The sequence below is a fragment of the Sander vitreus genome, chromosome 6 (genome assembly GCF_031162955.1).
Source record: "Sander vitreus isolate 19-12246 chromosome 6, sanVit1, whole genome shotgun sequence".
NCBI lineage: Eukaryota > Metazoa > Chordata > Actinopteri > Perciformes > Percidae > Sander > Sander vitreus.
In genome coordinates, this window is record NC_135860.1 from 29,312,855 (window position 1) to 29,333,290 (window position 20,436).

Below are 20,436 nucleotides of genomic sequence, written 5' to 3' on the forward strand. Positions count from 1 at the left end.
GCCACACATGTCATACAGTAAATAAAATTTATTTAATTGTTCAGACAACACAGATTCCTCAGCTGGTCTCAGTCCGCGGATACTGCTGCAGTCTCCTCTCCTCATCAGTCAGCAGCCAAACCTGCATTTCATTGCCTCCTGATGCTGAGGCTTTATAAATAGAGGCTCCTCGGGGTGTGTGGTGTGTGTTGAGTTGGGGGGTGTCAGAGGTTGCTGTTGAGGCTCATTTGCGTTGAACTTGTGTGAAGGATGAGGGCAGCTGGATGGGCTGCTGGACAGACTGGAAGGGCTGGACAGACTGGACGGGTTTCTTGCGTGAGTCTGGGGAAACCCTCTGGACCACCACGGGCAGCAGCTGGTTCCGTTTGATGATCTGCAGGGCCAGCTGGGTGTTTCCTGAGGACGCACGACACACATCCAGGCCATTATCTCCTGCTTTTAACCCCTCACTCACATACTGAACAAAGGAAATAAAACTGTAATCGTAATCGGGTGTACTATGCAGTGGGTAAGACTGTTTTTAGTGGCAGGCTAGCAGATACTGTTGACTTGCGCTAGCCTAGCACCAGCAAACTCTGCAACTGGAAGGACTGGATGAAAAGTGTTAAACGGTCTCCAATGATAAATAACACACTGGCTAACTTGGAAATGAGGTCCTATGTCCAAAATTCTGAACCAGCCCTTTAACTGCATGTCAGGCAGTACGACGTGCGAGTCGACCCACAGGAGAGCCAGAAAGGGACAAAGCAGCATTCCAAGTAGCAAAGTAATTAATAACTTACAGAAACATTGCAATAGTCCAACTTCTCCAATCTCCACACACAAACGCACATTGGCTCACATACTAGACGCTGTTGCATTACACTTTACGTGAAAAATAAAAAAACTCTTTTGCTCCCAGAACGCCGTCTGAAATCACACACTGGGGCGCCTTTGATTGGTTCTATGGCGGCATAATGGCAGAACATTGTGGGATCTGTGTGTGGATTGTTGATCAGGGAGTCGGAGGATCGTTTTCCTCCAATGTTGTAATGTATAGTTGCTACAATATAGACAGCATGTTTGCACACACGCACTTGTGTGTCTGTGTGTGTGTGTGTTGGAGGACTGACCGTTCTGTAGCTCCAAGTAGACTCCCAGCAGGATGGCTTCAGGTGGAATCTCCTTGGTGTTCACCATAGATGCAGCCTGATGAAGACAACACACATCACAGCTGGTTGAACGCCGAATTAATCACTTCACTGTAAAAGGTTTTCAACAAAACTGATTATTTAAGTCAAATAATTCATTACTTTTCCTGAGATCAAGAATGAACTTTAATGCTTAAGAGAACTTTTGTTTTCAATGGATGAGAAAGCAGTTTTCACACAGTTATATAATATAGAATACCATTAAAAACAAATATAACCACACTTTAGTTCAGTCCTTGAACATATCCCAGGGCCGCAGAATAAGCACATTTAAACACTCAATCTAAAAATATGTCTGCATGTTCTTATCTTAAGAACCATAATCTCACTGCTGACCATGGTGATAAGCAGCCAAACCACAAAAACTAGTACCAGTGTTACCTCATGTGATTTAGAAATCATGCCCCGATGTCCGTTTTTCGTGCGGCGCATTCACACAGGATAAGTGAAGTCTGTAATTGACTGACATTATCCCCTACATATGATGTCAAGGCTCCGTCAAAACTCATTTATAAATCACTAACGCAGCCAAAACGACCCCGAATCAGAGATGCAGATTAATAATAATAACAATAAATTGAATTTGTATAGCGCTTTTCAAGGACTCAAGTGGCTTCACACAGGACAGATAGTATCACATGATCTGTGTTTGGTGAAATATGGCAGGTCATTTGCGGTGGAATTTTTACTTGACAAATTCCAGACATGCAGATCCACACGGGATTAAGATCACAGACGACCTCCGTAATTATTACGACAGGTCCCCAGGTAATACTGGTCCTGTGTGAATAGGGCTCATGTCTCATTGGTGTGTGAGAGCCATCCGCCACAGGGACTATGTCTGTATTGGAAGATTCTGCAGCTTACAACTTCCATAACCTAGATCATAACATAGTTGTCATGTGGAGAGAAATCAATGTTGGCATTGGATCTTAAGAGTGTTTCAGGGTTTTACGGTGTTTAGGGCTGGGCGATACGGAGAAAATCAAATATCACGATATTTTTGACCAAATACCTCGATATCGATACAGCAACGATATTGTAGTGTTGACTATTGGTGCTTTCACAAAATATTTACACAATGAGATTTTAGATAAATAATCATCAGTAATGTGGATATAATGACTAAGTAGGTAAAGGTAAATAATAGAACAGTCTGGTAAGTTCAGAAAAGTACACCACTTTACTGTCATGCAGCCTTTAAAACCAGGAAAAGACAACACTTACCATATTACGATATCCAAAATCTAAGACGATATCTAGTCTCATCACAATATGGATATAATGCCCAGCTCTAGCGGTGTTGTCAGCAGTGTAAAACTACTCCCGTGTGAATATGGCTTAACTTGCCTTTGTTTTCAGACCACCAGCACACACCTGAACCTTTCACCTCAGGCAGAGATTGAGTCCCACCCTTTAAAAGCACTTCTCCTGTTTATGAAGTAGATATGGTGTCACCCCTGTCTATTACTGGGCACAGCCCTGACCTCTCATACCAACCTTATTGAAATGTTCTGTCTGTTGTCTTTTGACCCTGATGAAGGCCACAAGGCTCTCACAATAAACCTGTTCTGTAAACGACAAGTGTTGCTGGAGGAGTTTTGCCCTCTTCAGACTGTTCTTTCCTCCCCCGTGCTCTCAGTAGGGGGAAGTTGTGGCAGAAAGCGTGCTCGGCTTCTACAACACAAGGCTCTGCCATGCTGCTGAGGCTCTGCGGCACAGAAGGGCTTATCCCAACCTCAACATGCTGGATCTAAGGAATATATATACGACACGGTTACCTGATGCAGGCACTTGCGAGCCTTGTCGTACTCGCTCCTCAAACAGTAGGCGCTGCCCAGGTTGAAGAGCATCATGGCCCGAGCTGATGTCACACTGCTGGGGTAACACAGGGGAGTCTGCTTCCCTGCTACACACACACACACACTGTTTTACTTTTTGTTCCGTTTTGACTCGGATGCATTTTGTCATTTTAATGTCCATTATTCCCGTCTAAATATCCTGTAGATGGGAATCAAGCATTAAGGTTTAAAGTAGGTGGACTCACGGGACTCGACAGGCTCGTCTCCTTTGTCAGACCCTGTTGACAAAAACAAACCCCAACATTAAGCCACATTGCCATTAAAAATTGTTTTGTTCAGTTATGTGTAGAAGCCACAGACCTTGGTCCTGCTCGCTGGTCAGCACTCCCATTGACACGTCGCTGACATTCTCTGGGTTGAGGTGAGCGATAGCATCAGAGATCCTGTCCAATGAGATGAGGGCTTCAGCAGCATAGAGGTGACCCAGGAACCTGATCAGCCAGAGCAGAGAAGGACAGCTGAGTGAGTCAAAGCGTGGAAGGACATGCAGCACAAAGACAGAGCAGGCGAGCCAGCAGCTGGCTGGGAGAAACAGAGCCAGCACTTACTTGAGGGATCCTGACACCTTGGTTTGATGGAGCAGTTTCTCAGCGTGGTTTAGAGCCATCAGGTTGTCTCCCAGCGCTAACGCCACATAGGCACTGCAGGCCAGGATGGAGCACCTGCACACCAAACAGTTGACATTACTGACATCTGTGCAGCTCATTCAATGCTGCTGATTAATGGCAGAGGAGGAGACGTGGGATTATTACCTGAGATTTTCCACCTCCTGTTTCCTGAGAGGAGACGATGGAGCTGCAGACAGGAACTTATCAGCCTCCGGACCTTTCCCACTGCAACACATCATCACAACACATGCCCACTCTGTTGAGCCACCATCAAACCTCCAGCACAGTGCAATAAGTCATCTGAATTGTTGACAGATGATCAGACGCCACACACAGGAAATATCACAATATCATTATGTTGAGCCCTAGACTGGGTAAACCCAGCCCGATCTGCCGGTGATTTGATTTCAGGCTGGGAACCTGTACGTTTATCTATCCTGCTTCAGTTACAATTTTGCAGGGACCAATCACAAACTGGCTTATCCACCTGGCGCGCTATTGGCGGGTTTAACACGATGACGATAGAGAAGCGACCAAGCAGCTTCTTGTTTACATTCAACATGGCGGCCACCGAAGCGCAGCAACCTGTTGATGCCGCTGTCGCTGCTACGTCACCCGGATCGTTGGTCTGATTGGTTGAAGGACTATCCAATTGTGTACAGAGTCATTTGAACTATGCCCGTTGATCACGCCTCTTGTGCAGTAGAAAATACAGAGCAGACTCCCCAGACTAATGTTCAATCTGAAAAGATTGAGCTTGGTCTGGTGATAGGGTATAATTAATACTATACTATAATTAATAGCCCATTAATTGAGTCTAATTGTTTCATTTTTGCTCAGCAATAAAACCACGTATGCTATAGGGCTGCAACTACCAATTCTTTTCATAGGTGATTAATCCATGGATTATTTTCTTCTTTTTTTTGCACATATAGGGGATATATTATAAGACAAGCATGATCTGATAGCTCTCCTACAGTTTAATGCTACCAGAACACATCACATACTACATGACGTTTTAAAAACAATCCCATAGACTCCCATTGTTTTTATATTTTCTGCCTTAGTTTGAGTTCTTTAATGCTCTAAAGGGTGAAAAGGTTAAAAAACAGTACAACAGTGCTGACTGCTGCACACTGGTCAACTGTACACAAACTCATGTCTAGACCTACTCTATCTGTAAAGTGTCCTGAGATAACTCCTGTTGTGATTTGACACTAAAAATAAAATTGAACTGAATTGAACTGTCTTGTGGGAAGGTGGATGCTGGAGGCTGTACGGTGGAGGCTGGAGACTAGAGGCTGTAGGGTGGAGGCTAGAGGCTGTAGGCTGGAGACTAGAGGCTGTAGGGTGGAGGCTGGAGACTAGAGGCTGTAGGGTGGAGGCTGGAGGCTGTAGGGTGGAGGCTGGAGACTAGAGGCTGTAGGGTGGAGGCTGGAGACTAGAGGCTGTAGGGTGGAGGCTGTAGGGTGGAGGCTGGAGACTAGAGGCTGGCGGGTGAGGCGAAGTTAACCAGGTGCACGATTTCATGGAGAACAGCAGTATAAACAGCTGTCTGAAAAGCCTCTCGATCCCAACAGAAACTTGAAATCAGAGGGCTTTGAAAAGACGCCTAGGGCTTTATAAGATGCAAAGGCTCTTGTTTGTCGCTTTTCTAAAGACTTGAATGATTTCTGTTGACAGTCTCAGAGTCTCACACAGATCAAATCACTTCAGAAGAGAAGAACAGGAATCAATCTGTTCAGCTGTTGTTAATAGAAGAATGTGTGCAACGCCCAGATCGAGTGCTGACTAGTTTGTGAGTCAATACTCAAAGGCTTGAGTGTGTGTGTGTCTGACCTGCAGGCATCACTGTTCTCGCTGCCACTCTCGGTGCTTCCTGACTGGCTGGAGCTCTTGGAGCCGTTCTCTGTCTTGGTGTCCTGCTGCTGGTGTTCAGGCAGGAGGAGCAGAGCGTTCCTCAGGCAGATGGCTGCAAACTCCATGCTGGCTACTGGGATAGCTGCTGACTGGCCCTCACTGCACGCGCGCACACACACACACACACACACACACACACGTCAAAAAGAGCATCAGGTTGATATGAGCAAGAGGACTACTAATTAGATATCAGTCAGTGGTATAGTAGATATAATCTAGTTTGACTGGAGAAATTAACTATGTACAAGACACAAAAAAAGGTATATTTGATAAAATAGTGCAGACATAAAAAACACGTCACTCAGTGGAAACATCAAATAGCTTCAGTGAAAAGATGAAAACCAAGATTAACAGCCCCTTTTTACAGTTGTTAGTGTCAGCACTGCTGCCCTCTGATGGACTGCTGGACCGTAGGGGTGGGGAAATCACAGGTACCTCATCAATATATGGCTAGACAATCCTATAATGAGCCATCACGAGATCGGTCCAACTATGAAAACAAATGCCTGTGAAAACTTTAAGTGCAGGTCTTCTCTTTTTGTTCACTGCAAGTCCAACTGTTAGAAAACAGCACAATTCGGCAGCACAAGTTTTTCAGTCTGTAAATTAAAATTACACAGCTATAAGGAAACTCAAAAAAATACTATAAAAAACTTTATAAAAAAAGCACATAAAAATGCAAATTTTAGTGCTTTAGTGCAAAACCAAAGTAGCGACGCTGAAGAGCAGGGAACTCTGCCTTATTTTATTAATTAAAATATCGAAATTTGGCCAGCGTATCGATTCTCGTAGCGCACAAAGGAGGACACAGATATATTGCCGTATGGATATTTTGTCCCACCCCTACTGGACAGGACACGTAAATGTCTAAATCTGTAGTTTCACTTGAGGCGATCAGGGCTGGAGGAGGGACAGGGACACTGACCTGTAGATAGTGTTCTGTGTAGACTGGGATGCCAGGACGATCTTGCGATGGTAGCCTTGCCCGACAATAGACTGAACTATTCCTTTTTTACAAGGTAAACCTTTGCTCTCCTGCTCCGACCCCTGGAAACACACACAGAGACCATGAAGTAACTGTATGTGGTTTTCTAGTCACCTTTGTACAGCTGTACTGGAAGGTACCATGAATTAAAAGGTCAATACATGTTCAAACTAACATCGCAGTTGCTGCAACTGGTATTAAAATCACTGAAGAGAAATAGGTTGGTAGTTTCTGAATAAATTACTGAAGCAAAACCATTACTGTTATTACATAATATTCAAGGGACATAACAAATCTTTAACATTCAATTTAAGGAGTGCAAGGTTGTCTGCTTTAACAACACTGATAAATAAAATGCAGAAAAAAATACAAGTCATCTTTAAAATCAACTAAAATGAAAATCCAAAATCAGAGCTAAACTCAAATGAGGCTCTCTATCAGTGAAGTCCTACCCCTTTGTTGGCAGAGATGCAGCACTCTGCCAGTCGCAGCCACAGTCTAGGGTTGGAGTGGTACACCTGCACGGCCTCCATCAGACACTCAAAGGCTGCCAGAGGCCTGCCGATGTGCAGCAGCTGAATACCACAGTTATACAGCAGCTCATAGCGCTTGTTGGCTAGTAGAGCACACATGGGGATACCTGTGAATTTCTTAGCTGGAGAAAAAAAACACAACAGAGAGACTTGTTACCATTGGGGACCCACATATAACAACATTCTCCCAATTTGCTTAGTTCAAATTGAAGGGTATACTTTCCACAATAGTTGTGAACGAAAAAAATTACAACAAAAAAACAATAGATGGCTAGGCTGATCAAAAAACAGTCCTGTGGGTTTTAACCAAGACCCCTGTAGGCTTTAAGAGTCACTTTCTTATAGTGGCATCTCTCCATGCACATAGTCTGGATGGTTTGTGTCCAGGTTTTGAGATTTCTGTCCACCGTCTGATACAAAAAGTTAATGCTTAGATGACTTAGAACAAAAATAAAAACATCTTTTCCCAGAAACAGTGTCCCCGTTATTTTGGATAATCCACAGAGCTCACCGTCCAGTTTTCATGGGGAATATTTATTTGGAAGACAGTCGTTTCAGAGAAAATGCTGACGGTGAGTGCTGCTAAAACGTCATGTTCCTCCGAGACAGATAAACCAAAACGCTCAGCATGGAGCGATACCACTAGAGAGAAGTGTGATCATGTGAAAATGTGTTTTTGTTGCTGTATAAAGTAGCTTGTTCCTTTGTGATGAGATGAAGTCAGCTATAAACAGTGAAACACGCTAATCGTATTTCGCCATATTTTGTGTGGGAAACATTGTGGAAAAACAGGGACTTAACGAGATATTAAGCAGAGAGTTATGGGGGTTATACTGCAGTGGTGGATTGAGAGGTTTCTTTGGATATTTTGATGTGAAGTTGGACCCAGGATTAACAGATCCTCTGTGAAGGAGCAAGCTACACACATTTTACATGCAGCCCTCCGGCCTACAGGAGGGGAGTGCTTGATAAGATGAGTGTTTGCAGTCAGGAGACAGTGTTAGCTGTGACCCACATTGCCCGCTGCTGCCGTCTCCCAGCTGAGCGCAGGTGTGGTCGTTCTCTTGCAGCGCCTTCTTGAAGTAGAAAATGCCGAGGTTATGTTTCCCCATTGCAAAGTGAATGCAGCCCAGATTGTTCCAGAACATACACCGAACACATTCACCTGAATGAAACAAGGCAGGAAACATACACAATCCATCAACAAGCGCATACAGAAATCAAATGTGGACGCTACAGCCAGTTACATCTCCAATGAAGACAACGTGTGGGAGCAACGTAGAGCCAATAATGACAAGGGAACAGTCTGAACCCAAGGTAGCTGTGTGGCTTTTTAACACCAGGTTTATCAGAGAAAGTCATCAATCTTTAAAAAAAAGTTCAGTAGTTGTCACCCGTCTTGATGGGTCCAGGATGCTCTGCGATGTTGGAGCTGTTCAGTAGCTTCACTGCTTTCCGGTAGTTTCCTCTCAGGTACTCAAAATTACTCTTGAGGAAGAGTGAGGGTGCAGACTAACGGAGGAGACGGGAAACACAGGTTAGAGAAAGACACCCTTCCACTATTATCATGGCCCTAACATCGAGCAGCATTGTAATGGACAAGTGATGTGGAGGTCAGCGTATGCCGAGACAAAGTTTAGTTACACTGAATAAACTTTGGCGCAGCTGACGCAGCCGCTCTCTCCACTGGAGATAACGGCCTCGCTCTCCGCTATGTCCAACATACGCTTTCAGTAGGAAAGCCCATGTAAAAGGCTTTGACGTCACTTTTGGCACAGACCAAGCATAACAAAGCTTTACAAAGTATCACTTCACTTTGCTATCCTTGTGCTCATCCTTTGCGGTTTATAAAACGTTGATCCTGAGTAGAGCTAGACAGATATACTGGGTGGCTGAGATTGGCCTATCACAGACATATCCACATCTATCGGTATTGGTGTATATGTTTTCAGGTATGAAAACCTTTTTTCCAGAACATATACTGCTAGATAAAAAAATTTTTATTGATTAGGAAAGCAGCCTTCTGAGTATCTTGGCATTGTCATATCGGTGCTAAATCAGTACACAATCCACATAGAAATGGTCTATTTTCATTCCAGCTCAAAACTTCACTGTATCAGTGAATCATTCCCCTGTAAAATTGGTATCCGTCTCAAAAAGCCAATATTGGTTGGGCCCTATTCCTTTTAGATGTCAGTGACTGTGTTGGCATGTTATTTGCCACTCGGCATTCACACTGGCCAAGTGACCATAGGAACTGGTAGGAGGGGTAAGGGAGTGACGCAAGCACGGCAACGGTCTTTATAGCGTCGTCACTTGACTTTAGCGCCACATACAACAACAAACCAGCATGGAAGAGGCCATTGGAATGTTCCTGTTGTGCCTTGCCGGGATCCTCATAACGGAGTTCAAACGGCGGCGTTTAAAGACTAGGCTGGAGTACTTAACAGAGAAACAGACGTTGCTAGGTCACTAAGGGTTCCTATGCAGGAAAGGGAAAAGACCGTGCCCTGAAGTAGGAGCTGAAAGAGTTACAGGAACTGTGGTCAGAGGAACTTAATAATCCCCAAATTGGTCCAGTCGGAACAGGAGAAAAAAAGGGTTCTAGGAACTGCAAAAATCCCTCCGGTCGGAAAGGGACTAATGACATCCTATGCATATCCTATATATTACACCCCTCCCCCTCACTGTTTAAACACTTCAGCAGCTGAACTTTATCTAGGCATTCCGGAGGGGCTGTGTGTTTGAACGCAAATGTGTGAATCAGTTGGAGCGGACATTAACCCATCTTTACCCTGCCAGCTTCCGAGTCTGTGTGATGTCTGTTTCTAGCATTAGACAAAACCGAAAGGAAACAAACACCCGAGGGTGAAGAAGAAGGGTGATCTACACGAAGATGCTAAGGAAAATGCCTTACTGGAGAGATGAAGTGATTAAGGGTTAATGTCCTGCCTCCTGCATGCCCTAACCAAGGCGCCACCCCCCTCCTAAGCCGCTTTCCGACCGGAGGGATTTTTGCAGTTCCTAGAACATAAAATTCCTCTGACCACAGTTCCTATAACTCTTTCAGCTCCTACTTCAGGGCACGGTCTTTTCGCTGTTCCCTTTTCAGCATATGAACCTAGGTCAACGAGGGTCGGGTTTCCGGTACAGACAGACCAACAGCGGGACAATTTTTGCCATCTTATTCATCACTAATTTCACTTCTGACAACGTTTTAGGCGAGAAATTAACTGTTTAGATTTCGAATATAGGCAGTCTTGAGAGAATTGATGCAGAATTGTCAATTTGCTTCAAAGTTTTCGGAGTTGAGAAGCTCCATGAAGTGAGGCGACAGCCAGCAGGCGACAGCCAGCAGGCGACAGCCCCGGCCGCTAGCTTGTCGCTCGGCCATGACTGGCTCAGAGACCCCGAGGTAAGCTGGAGGTCTCTCAGACCGGTCTCGTAAATAAGAGGCTTTTATTTCGCCGTTGAGGGTTCGTTTGTTTAAATATCACAACACATGTCCATCATAAGATTAATGGGAACCTGTGGTTAACTGTCTTTTCGGCAGACTTTGTCCAGAGTTCATATGAGAAAACAACTCACGTTCCCCGCTGTGTTCATCACTGATTTGATCTCCCTTTTACAGGCCTTGGAGGATTTCATCTGGATGTAGGCTCTCACTTTGTACTGTAACGGAAACAACAGTCAGTCACAGTCAACTGGGTGGAGACTGAAACAGAGAAACGGTGGATGTTAAAATCTTGCCTGGTGCATCTTTGATTTGGCCGCCTCAATCATGGCTGTGAACTCTGCCTTCTGGTTTGCTGCATCTTTGTTTGAACTGTTGCTCTGGAATCAAGCACAGCACTCAGACAGTAAACTGCATGCTTTTACATCTGCTGGATTTCATTCATTTAGTTACCAACCTCATAATGACACACAACTAAATACAATTCTTCCCATTTGTAGCCATTCCAAGTGGCACAGCTCAGAAATTTAGTTTGTTTAGTTAGTCTGAAGACAGATCAGTTGTTTCTGTGGTAAGAAGTAGCGTGAGTGAGGTCTGTGGGTTATTATCCAGTGAAACAGGGACACGGTTTCTCAAAAGACAGAGTTTTTTTTTAAAATAAATTCCAAACTAAATTCCATTCACCTCCATTATACTGGGGAGGGGCAGAAATCTCAAAATATCTTAGGGGCCATCCACACGGAGACGCTTTTTGGTGCAAACGCACGTTTAGCATCGTTTGGGCCCGTCCTCCACACGAATCCAGTAAACGCACTTTTTTGAAACCTGGCACCAGGGTGAAAAAATTCGACAACGGCTCCCTTTTGGCTTCGTTTGGACGGCGAAGCTGCATACTTATCGTATCGATGATGTCATCGCCACACCCCTCGACCTCTTACCCGCGGCCACTGACACACGACTGCGGTGAAGCTTTAAGCGAGCATATCCCATCTCCATGGTCAAACAAGCTCACTTCATCTAAATACTTGTCTAAATAAATGTCTCTGCTCTGCCGGTCCTGGATTCTACACAAGATATATTGCTAACGTTATGTAGCTAACGTTAAAAATTGCTAAAGCAGCTATGTTACGTTAACGTTAGCTGCTATGGTTATCTGTTTATAAAGTGGAAGTAGACAATTTATCAACTAGCTAGCTAATCTGTCTGCTTATCAACTCCTTCAACGGATTATAGTAACTTTTAGCACGGCTTATTGTAGAAAGGCTACTGCAAGAAAAACGTGTAGATTATCAAAAAGACATTGGATCATTGATGTTTGTTTGACTGCCGATGTTAGCTAGTTAGCACGCTGCACTCATGTCCGATGGAAGACAGAATTGCAAAATAAAAAGCAATCCAACAGCACATTATACAATGTAAACAAAGACACGTTTTCTTGCGGAGGCCTTTATAAAATGAGCAGTGGTGAAAGTTATTATAGTCCATGGATGTATTAAGAGAACGTTAGTCTAGCTAGTCATGTTATGATGAGAAGTGGAAGTGACGATGCTCTTCTTCGCCGTGTTTTGGTGAATTTCTGTAGCAGAAACAGCGCCACCTATAGGCCTGGAATATGAAGTGGCACGTTGAGTCATTTACAAGTGGATCCGTTTGGACGCAACTATTCTTGAAACGAATCCAGGGAAGACGGGTACGTGTGGACGTGGCCTAAATCAAGTAGCTCCGATAAATGGGTTAAACTGAAGATGTGAGATCCACTGATCACTTCGGTTAAGCTTTCTGCTGGACCACAACCACAGATCTCAGCAACAGGGTTCTTAGTAAAACGTTACTATAAACTATATGGAAATAAGCAGGTTGTGGGAAACTAATGTGGTGTGGTGGGTTACCTCTCCTTTGCCGTTCTTGCTGCTTCCTTGTACAGAGAGTTTGTCCAGCACAGCGAGCAGATGGAGGGCCTTCTCCGGCTGGAAGGTGAGCAGGTACAGATCCACCAGCAGGAAGCACACCGCCTGAGCAAACTTCTCTTCTAGGACAAATAACACAATGACTCCATAGCCAACAACACATGGCCACATATAGAATATCAACGCACCACTGTCAGATTAACTGGAATACTGTGGTTAAGACAAGACTTTTGGTAATACTAGCAAAAATCACTTAATTTTTTTAAATATTATTTTTGGGTGAAAATGAGTAATGATACAAAAACGATCATTCCCTCCAATATCGTGAATCATATCGCAATCGTAATATCAGTCAACATAATCGCAATTAGATATTTTCCTCATATCGTGAAGCCCTATACAAGCCCCATTCTAAAGCACAAATTTCCCATAAGCCCTGTTACTTTACACATTTAGACAACTCCATGGCTGACACCCCTGCACAGGAAATGTAGCTGTTCTTTTGGGCCAGGACCAAGGCAAGTCTCAAGACTTGAAACCTGTTTATGAGTCATGGGGCTTTTGGCTAGTACATTCATGGTAATGGTATCTATTATTAATACCAGTTAGGCAGAGCTTCAAAAAGGCAAAACTACACGTCATTTCAACAAGTCAAGTCTCCTCAGCTTGTAATCTTGAAGCATTCAAGTCTCAGACAGATGAGTCAAAGCCTCAGATCTACGACTCCGTTTTCTTATATTCTGTGTCATATATTACATTAAAACATTGTTTACCTTCATGTTAATAAACATATTCATTTTCAAATATTTTCTGATAACACTGGGGGTGTGACAAGAAAGGGCTGAAACTGAGCACTAATTATTTTCTATTATTTGTCCTTGATAAATGATTTAAAAAGCCAATCAAAGCAGCAATGGACCAACTGACTGCTGATCATCTAATTATCAGCAGTACACTTTAGTAAACCCATGTAAGGCACCACCACATACCAAATGGTTCCAGAAACTGGTAGAGCCTCTCTCCTATGGCGATTGCTTCAGAGTACTGTCGCATATGATAGTGGACGATGGCTTGATTATAGTACAGCAAGCTATTTTCAACATCATCCAAGCCGTCAATGTCCTCTGCTGATGTGTGAACCTGGAACATAAAGATGGGATGTTTGATGAGATCCCGGAAATCACGAAGAAGCAAAGCCCCCGTTTGTCGACAACATCCACTGAAAACAGATTCCACATGAACGGAAAGCATGAAAAAAATATGACCCACTTTTCAGCAGTTACCTGGTTCTTCATTGCCATTAGTGTCTGCTTCAGAGTCCCTGTGGTAGTTTGACTGCTTTTGTAAAACTCTACGACAGCTTTATTCAGGGCGATCTTGTAGTCCTCTTTGTTGAGCTCCTGCAGGGCTTCAAGGTGTTTGAGAGACTCGTCGTACTTCCCAGCCTGTGAGGAAACACACAGACACGTTCATTTGCAATGTCATGCCAGAGCCCCGTTAACTTGCAAATGTATCTACAAATTGTGTTCAATTGGTGACATGATTTACCAATAATGTGCGCCCACAAATCATGGTACCTATTAGCAAGCTACATTGCAGTGCTTTTAAATTGATTTTATGAAACTGACCCCAGGTCAGTGAATACAGCATGGACTTGTTTAGGTGAAATGTAGGGATATGTCTGCCAATGCAGCGGTTCATCTTCTTTAAGATAAGTCAAAGTCGGTTCCTCCTTCAGATGTTTCCCTCCCGTTAGAATGAACAAACTGACATAACCTTCTCGCCAGGGGACTATAGTCCAATACAACAACTGACTAAGTGCACTGAACAAATTAACGACTGGATGTGCCAGAACTTTCTTAATTTAAATGAAGAAAAAAACGGAGGTTTTTGGAGCAAAGAGGAACGATTAAAAGTCAGCACTCAGCTTCAAACGACAATGTTAAAAACAACAGACAAAGCCAGAAATCTTGGTGTAGTCATGGACTCAGACCTGAATTTCAACAGCCACATTAAGACAATTACAAAGTCAGCCTACTATCACCTAATGGATAATATCAAGGCTAAAAGGACTTATGTCTCAGCAGGATTTGGAAAAACTTGTCCGTGCTTTTATCTTCAGTAGACTTGACTACTGTAACGGTGTCTTTACAGGTCTCCCTAAATCAATCAGACAGCTGCAGCTGATTCAGAACGCTGCTGCTCGAGTCCTCACTAGGCCCCGTTTACACGATGACGCTCGCGGGTGAAAACGAAAAAATATTTTATCGGATGTGCCTTTCGTTTATACGGCGCCGACATAAAAACACAAAAAAAGTGAAACCACCCTCCAGAGTGGAAATCTTAAAAACGCTCCACCGTCGCGTTACCGTCTAAAGGGTAAAAAACGCAAAAGTCTGAAGACAGCGGTGTGGAGAGAGACAAGAAAAGGGCGTCCAGGTAGTCTGTTGTTACAGAAATGATCGGCTCCTGTTAGCTAAAAGATTTTCAATGTAATGGCTCAATATTTAAATGATTTCGACAATGTGGAAAAGGTTGTTATAGTTCGATGACCATATGTAGACTATTCATTTGAGCCAGAGTAGGCTACAACGTTGCGGATGAAGAGAGAGAGAGAGAGAGTGAGTGGCAGCGGGCAGAGGAGGGTCTGCTTCAGCCTCCTCTGCCCGCTGCCTCTCGCTCTCAAGCAGCGGCTGAAGGGCTGCGAGGCTCAGGATATTGGTAGGGCTCCCGTGGGTGCTGTGCTGTGGCTTCTCACGGTCGACTGTGCCGGTCGTCATCAGACAAACATGCAACTCCACCTCCTCGTCTTTCCAGACAAGCTTTTGTTGTTCGCGTCAACATGTTTTGGTTTCGCGCTGCTAAGGAGAGAAGTAGAAGGAAGGTTCTACGTAGGCGCGCGGCCTTGGTGGTGTTGTGGGGCAGTGCCACCTAGCCGCCTGGCGTGCATACTACATCGAATTTCACACACTTTTGCGTCACAATATGCACGCAGATTCCCCCCCCCCCCCAAAACTCTTGTCTAAATGCGGAATAAAAAGTGAGAATGCAACTTTTGCATTTTCTCTTCAGATCGTTTCAGTCTAAACATAGCCTCAGAAGACTCACTCCAGTTCTGAAGTCTTTCAGTCCCTCCAGAAAAACGTGATTATGCGATCGCCATTCAATGCATAATCTGCCAAAGTCCGCATATTTATGCGGGGGGGGGGGCTGCATTTTTTTTCCAAATACGCCGCACTTTTGCCACATAACTTGCCGATTTCCGCGCAAAATATGCAGGCTTGCATGATTTCATAATCCCCGCATTTTCGTTGCAAAAAAAGTCACATATATCTTATATATAGCAGAAAGTTGAAAAATGTTGCGTTTACTTCACACAAGAGCAGCCATTTCATTGAATAAAATTGCATAAATATCCCGCATATTCCAACGCATTTTTTTAAGAAAACGTGCCGCATAAAAGGATTTTTGCCCGCAACAATCACAAAAAAAACTCCCCCATTTTTCTGGAAGGACTGGTCTTTACACTGGCTTCCTGTGCCTCAAAGGATTTCTTTTTGAAAAGAATACTTTTTCTGGTTTATAAATCTTTTTGAGGTTGCCTCTCTTTAAAATTATTGTTCATTTCTTATACTGAAGTTGCACTGTTGAAACTCTATATAAGCATATAAAGAGAAATTAAAAAGTAAGAGCGGTGGGACCGGCCCGTTCTGGGAACGGCAAGGATTGCAGGTGGATTACATGTATAGAGCAACGGCTTATACAATGTCCCATACTAGCACCATAAAACCTCATATTTTATCTGCTTTTATATTTTTAACTGCTCTTTAATTTCTTACACTGCACTGTAACTTTTATTCTCGTATTTTATCTGTTTTTAATTGTTTTAATCGTTTTTATGTAAAGCACTTTCATTGGCCCTGTTGCTGAAATGTGCTATACAAATAAAGCTGCCTTGCCTTGACTTAGAATAGTGTTTCCAGCCGTTATTGCAGAGAACAGCCAAAATTTGGATTTCTGAGTAGGTTAGGAAAGAAGGAGATTTACCGTAAATGCTTCATATGCTCTGGCTGCCATTTCTTTCTCTTGGTCCGTCATTCCAGGGGACGATGAGCTGTCATGCTTTGCCTCATTTTGTTCTGATCAAAATGACGGAGAGAAAACTGTCAAACTTACACAAAATTGGTTAAATGTACTTGTACTAAATGTCCTATTATTTGTACTGCATCTATGAATGTAACCACCTTTAAACATGAACCTAAAAAGTTGAAAATAGAAAATGTTTAGTTACAAAACACTGTTCTCCAACCAAGACTAAACATGATGGGATGAGCAGGGTTGCCAGCCTGTATTGACTGAAGCTACACTAGTTGCCACTTTATTAAGTACACCTTTCTAATAATGGGTACCCAGAGCAGTCCAATTTCTTTGTGGCATGGATTCAACAAGTTGCTGCTAGCCTCCTTTTCCTTTTCTCATGAAACAGTCATTTTGTATGTATATATTTGTTTAATTCATATTAATGCTTAATATGTTTGTTTATGTTTGCACCATTCACCAAGGCAAACTCCACATAAGTGTACTTATTGTGGCAATTAACCTTTTTCTGATTCTGAAACATTCCTTAGTGATTCGGCTCCATGTTGACATGATAGCATCACACAGTTACTGCAGATTTGTTGGCTCCACATTCATGCTGCAAATCTCCTGTTCTAGCACATCCCAAACAAAAGGTGCTCTATTGGACTGAGGTTAGGGTGGGATTTCATTTATCACATGGTGCTAGAAGCCCTTAGAAGATGAGTAGACTGTAGCCATGAAGGGATGCACTTGGTCATCAGCAACAATACTTATGTAGGTCTGGCGTTTAAACATTGCCATCTTGTTCCACTGACAGAGTTGGGTGGGGATTTTGCCATACAGTCTATACTGTGGTACCTCTCGCCAGATTCAGACCATACCATCTGCATGTGGCACTATACAAAAATATTGGTCAGACCAAGCGACAGTTTATCTTCCATTGTCCAGTTTAGGTGAGCCTGCCTGCACCCACTGTCGCCCCAAGCAGTTTCCTGTTCCTAGCTGACAGGAGTGGAACATCCTGTAGTAAGGATGGTTAAAAGATGCTCTGTTGTCACGCCTGGCCTGAACTGCGGTTCACTGTAAGTTTTCTGTTTTTCACAGAACTCTTGAGGCTGTTGTGGTCAAAAATCAAGATTTGACCAACAATCACTGCACATTCAAAGTCATTTAGATCACATTCTGATGTCTGAACAATGTCTTGGTCTGAACAATGACTGCATGCACTGACTTGTTTCAGAGCTGCCATTCATAGAGGACTAGTAGTACACTCAGCGGTGCAAGAAGAAAGCCAACAGGATCATCAGAGAGCCAAAGCACCCCAGCCACAGCCGTCCGTTGTGCAGCTGACAATAAATAACGTGTGTGGCTAATAAAGTGGTCACTGAGTGAACATGACGACAGATGGCGGATAATTAGAGAACCTCATTTTAAAAAATCGGACATTTTCGGCATCACCTATAAGACCCTCTTTAACTCAGAATGACGTAATCCCTCTGAAACCAGTAGCTATGTTTTGAGTAACGTTAACACCTGATTTAACGCTTGTAACGGTTAGCATAGTCGTGGGAATAGGCTAAATATTCGTAATACTTGGTGAATTATATCTCCGCCGAATGTACCAAAAGACGCTTTCGACGTTAGCGCTCGGGGTCTTGAGGCTATTTAGGAAGGTTGTGTTTTACGAACACTTGAATGCGACATTTGTGAATGAAGTGTTGCCTGAACGTGTCTTCATGTATCTCGGCTAGGCTAACGTTACCTGCTGCTCTGAGGGCTCACTCTGGTGGTTAGGATACAAAGCATACGATATAATGACCCTTCACAGTATGTTACCAGTTATTAATTGTAAATAATAAATTAATATAAAACGCGAAGTCTGTTCAATGAGTTACAGCTAGCTCAAACTGACCATAAATACCTAGCTACCTAGCTAGCATTAGCTGGCACACTCACCTGCATGTTCTGCCATTTCTGGGCCTTTTCAAGGACAGTTAGAAACCCTTTATTTGTGGTTAAGATTAAATACGATTAAATTCCGTTGACTGGTGGAGGAAACGTTACAATTGTACGTGAATACTTAATGTCCAGGGTTGCATACATAAGATGGCTATAACGTTAGCTGAAATCTGTCCGCTCCGCTCTAAACAGATTCTTCTTCTAGTCGTCTGTGTCAGTGCAACCAACGCGTTATAACGCAACGCCGCCCCCTGCTGTCATGGACACGCCAGGAAATACAAGACAGGGTTTATTCAGTAACTGGAAAAGAGCTTTTTGGATCATGTGAATTATGGAAGTTTTTTAGACCTCTTTATTCAAATGGCAAAGCATTTAGCATTTGACAATATCAGGTTTTACAAAATTTCCATTTTCAAATGCAATTTGAATATCACAACACATTAAACACGTTTCAATAACAGTTTTTCCTGCTACAGCCAGACTGATGGCAAAAACAAAATAGAAAAACACTGAACAATTCACTGTGATTAAATGTGCAATAATCCTCACTACTTCACTCTACTGTGAAATACCACTGTGCAATATTTGCAATATTTATTCTCATGACAAATGCAATATTGTTATATATATATATATATATAGTTGTCACAGACCCATTACCCTGAGGACAGTGTTTATAACCTGTATATATTTATTAGTTCTACTCTAACAATCAGTTTTTATCTTCTTTTTGGTATGTTTACAAGCTCCTAGTTTACAGTAGTACTGACACTCCACTTACAGTATTCATCATTTATTATACTTTTTTGCAGTCCTTTGTAAAGTATCTAAGATTATTTTATTTTATTTTATTTTATTTTATTTTCAATTCAATTCAATTCAATTTATTTATAGTGTCAAATCATAAAAGTTATCTCAAGACACTTTACAGATAGAGTAGGTCTAGACCACACTATAATTTACAAAGACCCACCAAGAGCAAACATTTAGTGCGACAGTGGCGAGGAAAAACTCCCTTTTAGGGAGAAACCTGGGACAGACCCAGGCTCTTGGTAGGCGGTGTCTGAAGGTGCCGGTTGGGGGTGTGATGAACAGTGGCAATAACAGTCACAATAAAGATAATGGAACAGTGACTAGAAATAGTAGTTGTAGTAGTTCATGGTGTAGCAGGGCACTGCAGGGCGTTACAGGGTGTAGCAGGGCACAGCATGGCATTGCAGGATGTAGCAGGGCATAGCAGGGCATAGCAGGGTGTAGCAGGGCACTGCAGGGAATAGCAGGACGTAGCAGGGCACAGCAGAGCGTACATTGTGTAATCTTTTTCTATATTAGTTTGTGTGCTTTTCTTTGCCCTTAACTCTTTTTTACTTGACTCAAAGAGCCTGCACAAGAATCCCTATGTGCCTGGACTGTTTGGTGTATGCACAAATGGCAAATAAAAATCTTGAATCTTGAATATGCATTTTTCAATTGACAATTTAATATGCAAAGAGACAATGCAATCCTCAATTCATTTTAAAGAAAAAAAAACACCTTTAATGTGTACAATGGTCAACTCATCAATCAAGCACTGTAAAAGGCAGCAGGTGAGTGTACCTGTCTCCCACAAAAATGGAAGGCAGTAAGAGGAAGAGTGAGGATGGAGAGAGCAGATTCAGCTGAGATGAGGCTTAGGGTTGATGTTGTTTTACCAGTAATTCATGCTTTATTTGATGTCTTCACAAGTGTTTTTGCTGTTCTTATGTAGGCTACTATATTAGGCCTATATTTACAGAGAAGGGAATTACTTATTCTGATTATCATCATTTAGCGATCCTGATCTCGTAATTAACATAATACTTAAATGTGTCTACTTTTTTTGTGTAGGATTGCAATGCGCTTCCATACACTCATTATTATTTAAAATGAATGAATAATTCATGAATTATTTTGCCTATA

General features: G+C 42.8%; 1 protein-coding gene across 4 annotated transcripts; it reads right to left on the reverse strand.

Moving 5' to 3' along the window:
* Window positions 1–13: 13 nt before the first annotated feature.
* On the reverse strand, window positions 14–18,710 carry cnot10 (CCR4-NOT transcription complex, subunit 10). 4 transcript variants are annotated; one of them, XM_078253636.1, is made up of 19 exons: window positions 18,496–18,710; window positions 16,507–16,598; window positions 13,743–13,904; window positions 13,449–13,599; window positions 12,442–12,578; window positions 10,849–10,932; window positions 10,687–10,770; window positions 8,493–8,610; window positions 8,114–8,263; window positions 7,018–7,220; window positions 6,506–6,627; window positions 5,500–5,679; window positions 3,805–3,885; window positions 3,601–3,714; window positions 3,353–3,483; window positions 3,238–3,270; window positions 2,972–3,096; window positions 1,113–1,188; window positions 14–396 (listed from the first exon to the last, which is right to left on the reverse strand). In XM_078253636.1, exons 1-19 carry the CDS (start codon window positions 18,509–18,511, stop codon window positions 224–226), a joined length of 2,232 nt encoding a protein of 743 aa, XP_078109762.1. In that variant the 5' UTR covers window positions 18,512–18,710; the 3' UTR covers window positions 14–223. The 4 variants fall into 4 exon arrangements, with proteins under 4 accessions (XP_078109762.1, XP_078109759.1, XP_078109761.1 ...); XM_078253633.1 differs by having other exon boundaries at window positions 2,972–3,099; XM_078253635.1 differs by having other exon boundaries at window positions 12,442–12,581.
* Window positions 18,711–20,436: the final 1,726 nt, after the last annotated feature.

What these genes read in the sequence shown, in the direction of transcription:
- cnot10 (XM_078253632.1), bottom strand. An exon ending in TGATGAACACAGCGGGGAAC is followed by an intron (nt 8,611 to 10,686) that starts GTGAGTTGTTTT and finishes CTCCTCCGTTAG; the next exon opens with TCTGCACCCTCACTCTTCCT. An exon ending in CAGGAGGTGGAAAATCTCAG is followed by an intron (nt 3,715 to 3,804) that starts GTAATAATCCCA and finishes TTTGGTGTGCAG; the next exon opens with GTGCTCCATCCTGGCCTGCA.